The sequence below is a fragment of the Arachis ipaensis genome, chromosome B03, assembly GCF_000816755.2.
Source record: "Arachis ipaensis cultivar K30076 chromosome B03, Araip1.1, whole genome shotgun sequence".
NCBI classification, from domain to species: Eukaryota; Viridiplantae; Streptophyta; class Magnoliopsida; order Fabales; family Fabaceae; genus Arachis; species Arachis ipaensis.
This window is the reverse complement of record NC_029787.2, coordinates 12,766,885-12,776,350: the sequence shown is the minus strand read 5'-3', so window position 1 is coordinate 12,776,350 and position 9,466 is coordinate 12,766,885. Positions and strand designations below refer to the sequence as shown.

The 9,466-nt window shown below is 32.7% G+C and overlaps 2 protein-coding genes across 2 annotated transcripts in view; one reads left to right on the top strand and one right to left on the bottom strand.

The window, feature by feature from the left end:
* LOC107629670 (methyltransferase-like protein 13) overlaps positions 1-9,466 on the bottom strand; it is a 26,889-nt gene that overhangs the window by 6,066 nt on the left and 11,357 nt on the right. The gene's annotated exons all lie outside the window — the stretch shown is intronic.
* LOC107629668 lies at positions 4,931-6,049 on the top strand. Its single transcript, XM_016332507.2, has 2 exons — positions 4,931-5,338; positions 5,470-6,049. Exons 1-2 carry the CDS (start codon positions 4,976-4,978, stop codon positions 5,734-5,736), a joined length of 630 nt encoding a protein of 209 aa, XP_016187993.1. The 5' UTR covers positions 4,931-4,975; the 3' UTR covers positions 5,737-6,049.

Here is a 9,466-nt window from a genome sequence, read left to right as displayed (position 1 = left end):
CAAGTTCAACAAATCTCTTTGAATATCAAAATTTTAATATTTTTTTTTTACCATGATTCATCTAATGTAAGAATTGGACCACTCTGCATTCTTTTTTAAGCCACAACTCATAACAAATGATAAGTTAAAATAATGATCACAGAAAACAATATGCAGACCAGCAGATCGACCGTGAGCCTACAAGTTTTTTTGGTGACTGAAATAAATTAAACAAAGAAAAACAAAAGAAACAAAACAAGGAACTGCTTAAATAGAGGGACAGTCCCGTTTAAGACTACTCTTAAACTCCTCCCAAGGTGAAAGAAGCTCCACATGCGAAAGTTGTAACTTCATCGCCATCTTTGCCATAGTATCTGCCACCGTGTTTGCATTTCTCATAATCAAACGAAAGTCAACACGCCAATTCCAATGCATGATATCTCTTATTTTGAGCACCAGTGGATCAATAAACCCAAAACCATCTTGAGTAACAAGATTAAATGCTTCCACACAATCCGTCTCACAAATAACATCTCGTTGACCCACATCCCAAGCTAAGAGATATCCTCTCCAAATAGCAAACAATTCTCCTTGAAGAATACTATTACTCTCAATCATTCCCAAACACCCCCTTTGCCAGCTCCCATTACAATCTCTAATAACACAAGCAAAACCAACACTATGACCCGAACCAAAATAACTAGCATCACAATTAATCTTAAAAGTACCAATGGATGGGGGATTCCAAAAACCATTTAGAGTAGAGGGAAGGGACATACGTTGTAATTCAAAAATATTTCTAAGCTCTTTTTCTGAAGTTAATGCCAGACAAATGACTTTTTCCGGAGGCCAAGTTTCATGGGGATTAAAGATGTCGTTATTCCTTGCTCGCCATATCCACCAAAGTTCGAGTTCTGCAAGGAGGAAGGCCGAGGACGCTTCCGTAGAGAAATTCCACGACGTGCAGGAGTTCTGCGCGATGGAGATGGCGCAATTTCATGTTTTTCTTGCTTCCCCATCCTAATGCCAGTTGATTTGCCTCCATCACCATGCAAATTGGGCCTTGGAACCCTTCTCGAACCAAACTTGTGCTGCTTTCCATCTTGGTCCTTCAAACCTGATGACTGGCCCATTGTAAATTTTTTCTTACGCAACACTTGTTGCCAGCCCTCTCCATCATCCATGCATGCATCATTAACAAGACCATCAGGCACGTGAGGAGCCAATGATTCCGTAACCACATCCTTCCCTTTAACAACTCCTAATTTCTCACCCAAATCACGAGCTTCTGATTCAGCTTCTTTTTGAATCTCATGATTGTTGTGTGGCACTAGTGTTGGGGCTTCATTATTTTTTCCATCACCAAAGGAATTTATGTTTCCTTCCAAGGAATCCTTCTCCATGCACAACGATTTATCATGCCCATACCGTGCACAAGTAGCACAAATCAACTGTAAACTCTCGTACTCCACTTCATAAGCGTCGTTGTTGTCGCCATTGCTGTCTTCTTCCTCTTTCCTCCTCATCCTCCTTTATTATTATCATCATTGTCCTCTTTGCTTTTATATTCTTCTTTTTCCATAAATGTTCAGAAAATTCCGACACAAAAATTTTGATACACATCACAACATTTTGGTACACAATATAGAAATTTAGTATAGAACAAAAAAAAAATCACATACCCAAAATATTAACACTCAACCAATGAAATACACACAATACATAAATTTTAGATACAGAAATATTGGTACATAATACAAAAATTGTGATATACAATATAGAATTTTTTTGAGGACAACATACCCAGAACGTTAACCACCCTATGAAGCATGGATACTTTGCTAAGTTGCCGTGTCTGTGTATCGGACATTACACTCGTTGACACTCGTCCGACACGCGTGTCTATTGTATCCAATCGTGTATTAATGAAAAATAAAAAATTATTCTCCGGACATATTTGGACACACGTAAATACTATCATATGTCAGCGTGTAAAGCCTTATTCTTAATATGTATTCTTGAAATGAGTTTAGAAATATATATTATTATTTATTAAAAATAATTAAAAGAAGAATTAATTAAAAACAATTAAAAAATTATTTTATATTTTAATATCAATAATATATTAAAATATCATTGTAATGTATCTAAAAAATACTTTATATTTTATATATATGCTATGTCTCCATGTCTTATAAGAATTTAAAATCGGCATATCCTGTGTCATGTCATATCCCGTGTTTATATCAGTATCCGTATATCATAGACTAACTCACTTAATTAATAAAATATTTATGTATTATATACAAAAATTTTTAGGTGAATTCTACCCAACCCCTCTCAAATAACATGTAAATTGTCCTTTATCATGTGTCAAATTTTAATTGGTCATCATCTTAACCATAGTTAGATTATTTTGTAATTTATTATTTGAGATGAGTAATGATATAATTTCTTAAAATATCAAAACCCCACTTCCGTTTAATTAAAGCACCTTTCCACTCATCCATTCTTTCTTCATCACGCTTCCGTCCTTCCAAGCATCACCGTCGTGACGAGAAACACCAACGTCGTCATCATAATCTCTTAACGACGTGGTTAAATTCTCATCGTAACTTTCCCGTCCTTCCCAATATAGCTAGTGCTGATCTTATCGCTATCTCTTATCCTCTCATTCAATCTCTCTTTTTTTAGTGGATCACTCCTTATCAACATAATTAATGGTTAGTTTGGTTAACTTGGATTTTATCATTTTAAATTTTTGTTATTAATTTTAACAATTTATTCAATTTTTTTAAATAATTTATGTATGATAAAGCATATGTTTACTTGTTTAGAATACAAATTTTACTATTATATTTATATGTTCATGATTTTAATTATATTTTCAGTACCCTAAATAGATTTACTTTATTATATTATATTTTACATATGAATATATGTTCTATTACGTAATTAAATAAATATATTTTTTAATAAAAAATTTAATAACTAAATTAATCATTAATTATGTTAGTAAGGAGTGATCCACAACATATAGCAATGACATCGGCGCTGGCTATACTAGGAAGGACGGTAATTTAATAACGTAGTTAAGGAATGATGTACTGAATGAAGAGAGATTGCGTGAGAGTACAGTAGATGACGACGACGGCGTTTCTTGTCACGGCGGCGACGGTGGTACTTGGAAGGACCGAAGCTAGGCGATGAAGAAAGAATTGAGGAATGGAAAGGTGCTTCAATTAATAGGAGTGGAATTTTGATATTTTAAGAAATTATACCATTACCCATCTCAAATAATAAATTACAAAATAACCCAACTATAATTAAGATAATAACCAATTAAAATTTGACCCATCATAAAAGATAACTTACATATTATTTTAGAGGAGTTGGGTAGCATTCACCAAATTTTTATACTATATTAATAAAATTTGTATTATGTATAAATTTTTTAATATTATATATAAATTCATTTATTTTTTTATAATTATATAATATCTATTAATATTATTTTTTAATAAATACTTGTAATAGTATATAGTATAATAGATATAAATTTATTAATAAATTATTAAAATTTAAAAATAATTATTATTTTAATATAAAAACAAAATAAAATATTTATGATAGAGTAAAATTAACAAAATACTTATTATTTCTGTTTCATATTATTTTAGAATAACTGGATATTCTTAAAATGTTAGTAAAAATATGTATTTTAAATTTTAATTTTAAAGTTTTGATTATTTTTTATTTTTTATTTACATAGGACCGGGGTTAACCGATTCAACCAGTGACCCACCAGTTGAACCAATGATCCAATAACTCAGTAGCTTGACCGTTCGATCACCGATTCAGTTCTGACAACTATACTAATAATGGAAAAGCATAAAGTTGTAAGCTGGAACAAATCTTGTATGAAAAAAAAATCTAATTTTTTATTATTAGAGCGACGAGATTACTATTATTATTGAAGAATTTGTGTAGTTATTGTACTATTAGAGTGGTCAAAATAGAAGTATAAAAATAGTGATGAGATTGCTAGCTGTATAAAGTAATAATAGAAAGAGAAGAGCTAGAGAGTAGCAATTTTTGTAATTTGTAGTCATTAAAGGTGGGTTCACGTTGGATAATAGAAAAGTCCGTTTGAACGTCTTGAACGTCTCATTGTCATGTTTGGCAACCTTTTGAAATCCCTAACCCAGAAGTACTTTCACCTCTGAACGTACGTTCACGTGAAGCTAAAAATTCAAGCTTCTGCGTTCACGTTGGGAAAGTTAATTATCGTTGGAGGAAATAGATAAGAAATTTATTCCATATCTACCAACTGTACCCTTAATTTATTCTATAAAAAGGATGCACATAACCACATAATTTCACACTTTCTGTATGTTCTTCTCTTTATGTTCTTGGTTACAAATTTTTTTTCCAATTTTTTTCCAGATTTATTTTCATCACTGCCAAGGTAAAGATTTTAATTTTTTTTATTATTTTTAGTTCTTTCTTTCATATTTTAATTTTTATGTTTTTAATTGTATTTTAATTTAAATAACATCATTTTTTTTATATTCATCTATAAGTGGCACAAATTCGATTCTGAATTCTAACTTTAAAAAAGATGAACTATTGAGCAAGTAGACATTGATCACACGTAATATATTCTGTGCCATTAGTATTTGGCATTATTGGAGACACTATCTTGGAAAATGGAAACAGTAGCACCGCCTGCCACAGAAGAGGCGCGCACAGAAACCAGTTTATTTGTCTCTCTGTTTTGTTACGTTGTTATGTGTGTAAGTTCAATTCTCAAACTTATCACTGTTCCCGCATGCATATTCAAACACGTACAACCCTCCCTCTTTCAACTTCCCTCCACGTGTCGTCCCTTCACAACAATGCATACATGCATGCTTACACATCTACTCCGCATCTATATGTATAAAATAGCTACTCATTTCACATCAATCACATCACATTAATTAATATTACAATAATGCAAAATCAACAAGAGATTAGAAGAGGAGAAGAAGAGGGACAAATCAATAGATATAATAATAATAATAATAACAAGGGTGATGAAAAAGCAGAAGATAAAGGGCATGATAACGAGACAGCAGCTCCGTTATTAGCATTGAACCATGTTTCGAGGCTGTGTAGAAACGTGAAGGAGTCGATAGAGTTCTACACAAAAGTGCTGGGGTTTGTTCCCATTGAGAGGCCTCAAGTTCTGGACTTCGAAGGTGCATGGTTGTTCAACTATGGAGTTGGTATCCATTTGGTTCAATCCAACCACGAAGATCGATTGCCTTCTGATCCTCAACACTTGGATCCTCAGGACAATCATATATCTTTTCAGGTATATATATCAGTTACCTGTTAGTACTCATGCAGCACTTTGTTCTTCTTTTTTATTTTTTTTTAAGAAAAAAACATCAAGGAAAGAAAGTTAATTGAATTTCTTCTATTGTTGGTTGTATATATTAATAGTGTGAAGATATGGAAGAAATGGAGAGAAAATTGAAGGAGATGAATATTAAGTACAAGAAAGGGACGCTGGAAACAGAAGAAGGAATAGCAATAGATCAACTTTTCTTCAAAGACCCAGATGGGTTCATGGTTGAAATTTGCAACTGTGAGAATCTCAAACTGGTCCCTACTGATTCACTAGGCAAGATTAAGTTGCCAATGGATCGTCACACCCCACCCGTGGACACCAATCGTCACAACCACCGTAATAATGATGCTGCAGATTGATGAGTTCCCCCAAATTTCACAAGTTTTCAGAAAAAATTATTATCGCATGTGCACCCAAAGAGTTTATGATAGGAGAACATTTTTCATTTGTAACCGTGTTTAGTATATATAGAAATAGCCAGAATAATAGTGTGGACTTTTAAGAATTCTGTGTTATGATTAATATGGATTGTTCTTGATATGTGAAGAAATAATACTAATAAGGCCACGTCTCTGAAAGATTGAATATGTGCTCTGTTTTTGCTCTATTCAACTAGTAATAGTTTGAATGGCTTCATGCAATGCAAAGGTGTTCAATTTTGTTATTGTTGAATTTCATCTTTGTTGATTGATGATTGTTTTCAGTGCTTGCTATATTAAAGAATAAAGTTAGGTGGTGATTTTTTTTGTGACAGATGTCCTTAAAATAATTCTCTGTGTTGTCAAATTAGTGGGAAATATTTATGTGAAATAAATTAGGACCGATGTATTTGGACTAAATCTCCTTAGGAGTCCTAAGATTTAAGTAAAAGAAAAGTCTAAGGGGACACCAACTTTGTTAAATTCTGGTCAGCATGTAATCAGCAAAGAAAAGTGAGTCATTGGATGAAATTTTACACCAATCTTACACTATTAAAACCATCATTAATGGCTATTTAATGGCTACAAATCACAAAAATTATTGGCCCTCTAGCATTCCTCTTAAGTAATTAAGTAAATATATGATGTAGTCTTCACTCTTTGGATTTTTGTATTTCGACTAAATCTCCATAGTAGTCCTAAGATTTAAGTAAATATATGATGTAGTCTTCACTCTTTGGATTTTTCTATTGTAATCATTTGGATAGAGTTTTGAGTACTTAATATTTTGATTTTTCTACTCTAGTTATTCAGATAGAGCTTTAAGTACTCATAGTAGTCTTTGCTTAAACATATGCTTAATATTTTGATTTTTCTACTCTAATTATTCAGATAGAGCTTTAAGTACTCACAGTGGTCTTTGAACATATTTAAGTACTCATATAGTGATCTTTGAACATATTTTTGATGATGAGTTATACATGGCGATGTTTTGACACATTGGAGAGCTCCAAAACGTATCATCCAACAACAGTTTGGAAGTAGCGTGTCTTCACTACACTACTGCCGTCATTCAAACGCTCAACCTGTCCCACAACAGGTTCACCATTTGGGTGGTCCAACACCACCAACATCAACGTTACTCTTCCTTCTTCCCAAACATTAAAATCAGTGACCTCTCTCAACCACCAACAACCTCACCGGAACTTTTCCTTCCGATTTTCCTCCACTCAACAACCTCCACTTCCTAAACATCTCCTTCAACCGCTTCAACTCGACGTTAGCCTCAACATCTCCTTCACCTACACCACCACGACTCCAACTCACAGCAACAACCATTCCGCAACTACCACCCCAACCTCACAAGCCATTCAGACAAGATACAAACACAAAAACACATTATTATCGCGTGCTTCTTCGTTAGCGGTTATTTTTGTCATTTGGGCGCTACTACGCATTGCTAGGAAGAAGAAGGAGCGTTACAAGATTAACAAATGGGCAATATCGAAAGCGGAGGACATGAGGAGCGGCGTGATGGTAGAGAAATTAGGGCCGTTCGAGTTCGAGACCGAGTCAGGGTCCACGTGGGTGGCTAATCTGAAGGAACAATGGAACATGTTCTGCGGCCGTGGTGATGTTCGAGAAGCCATTGATGAGCCTGACCTTCAGGGATCTCATCGCTGCCATGTAACACTTCAGTTAGATGGGAACAAACAGAGCTTTCACGTGCTACTGTCACCCATCATCCACATGAGCAAGAATCCCAAAGAGAAGAATGAGAAGAGAGACATGAACAAGAAGAAGACTAGAAGAGATAAATTTTATGAAAATTTGGGGATGTATGGCTAAATATAATGGAAAAGATCAACATGGGTATAAATTGGAAATGAGCAAGTTCAATTAGTCCTTGGAGCCCTCGAGCGTGGCAAAATGTCGTCGAAATATGTTTAAGGACTACTGTGAGCTCTATTTGAAAGACTGTATGAAAAAATTGAATTATTGAAGATTATATTAAATATTTACGTGAATTTCAGAGACTATTATGAGAATTTATTTTGTTACTTTCACTCATTTATGTGAAATTATTATTTTTGTGAGTTGGTGATAAGAACTCAATTAATTTTTTTTACAATTTATATATGTATGGTACAATGGATATATGAGAACACAAACGAATTCATTTTCCAGTGTTGTTACATTTAATTAAAAATAAAAAATAATCTCTGTATAAGTAACCTTGATTTCACTTACAGGTGTATGTGTACCTTGTAGAGACTATACTCAGTGATGACCAATCGATCATGCTCAAAAGAACTTTGACGCTTGAGATTTTCTTATGAAAATTTTCTTACAAATAACACTAATAGTAACAAGTAATAACCAAGGTGGGGAAAATATAAATCATAATTAAAACAACATAACTTAAAAATGCGGTAAGATTTTTTCAACAGTAACATAATTAAAATTGTTGAAAGTTCAAGTTCCCTTACCATCCTGTTAAGTTCATTTTTTTTTAATACTGAATCATAAATTAAAAAAGCCGAATTGAGATATATAAAATGAGTTTTCTAATCTGTTTTCAAAAGCATGATGTGGAAATTGTTGTTAAGATACAAGAATTGCAGCAAGAACAATGCGTAGAAAACAATAGCTTGAAATGCAAGAAACTGAACTAATTGATTTCTCTGGAACGATTTGAATCACTCTGAAGTCTGAGACTTCTAACTATTGACCAAGTCACCTATAGCAAACTAAACTAACTTTCTTGATCTTCTTGAACCATTGACTAGTAGCATTTTGTTTGGGTGATTAGTGTACTGCTGTCAACACATGATGACCTATGAGAAAGAGCAAGAACCTCCATCCTCCGATAAGGTAATTCTGTGATCATGTCCATCGTTTTATCACGGAATAGTGACTTTTGGGTCATTAACACAGGAGCCACTGTTTATGTTACACATATTTTTGCTGTATTTCATTCACACCAAAACAATCAATCCGGTTAGAGTTACGGTCCCAAACAAAAGTATTGTCACAACTTCAATTTTTGACATGGTCAAAATTTCCAACAAATTATATCTCATTGATGTTCTTTATATTCCATCTTTGGCATTAAATCTGATTTCAATCTCAAAATTAATAAAGTCAATTGATGGCGAATTTGTTTATAACAAATTTAATTGTGAGATACAGGACTATCATGCAATAAAACTAGATACCACGAAGTTGAATATTCACACAGCTATGCAACTCACAGCAGCAGCTTCACCAAGTCACAAACCACACTAATATGTGCCTACAGCTATATTCTTCTATTTTTTATCCTTCTTTTATTGGTTAATGCCTAAAAGGCAAAACTGTCGAATTGTTAACTCATTTTTGTTTGGTTAATAATGGTTAAACTCCTTCCTTAAAAGATGAATCGTTCTCTAAATTCGTTATTAAAAAATTTTATCAATTAAATTCATTTTTAAAAAATTATAAATTATTATATTTATTAATAATTTTTGTTAATAATTGATAATGTGAAAAGATAATTGACATAACTTATTAAAAAAAATATTTTTATTATTATTAATTTAATTATTTAAAAGTATGTATATACTAATTATAGTTTAATCTATATAGCCTATCAGTGTTTTTTTTTAATCTATATAGTCTATAATACATA

Excerpts from the sequence above, each read along its gene's own strand:
- LOC107629668 (XM_016332507.2), top strand. The coding sequence starts at position 4,976 with ATGCAAAATCAACAAGAGATTAGAAGAGGAGAAGAAGAGGGACAAATC. Across the intron at positions 5,339-5,469 it reads ACAATCATATATCTTTTCAG|TGTGAAGATATGGAAGAAAT; the intron begins GTATATATATCA and ends ATATATTAATAG.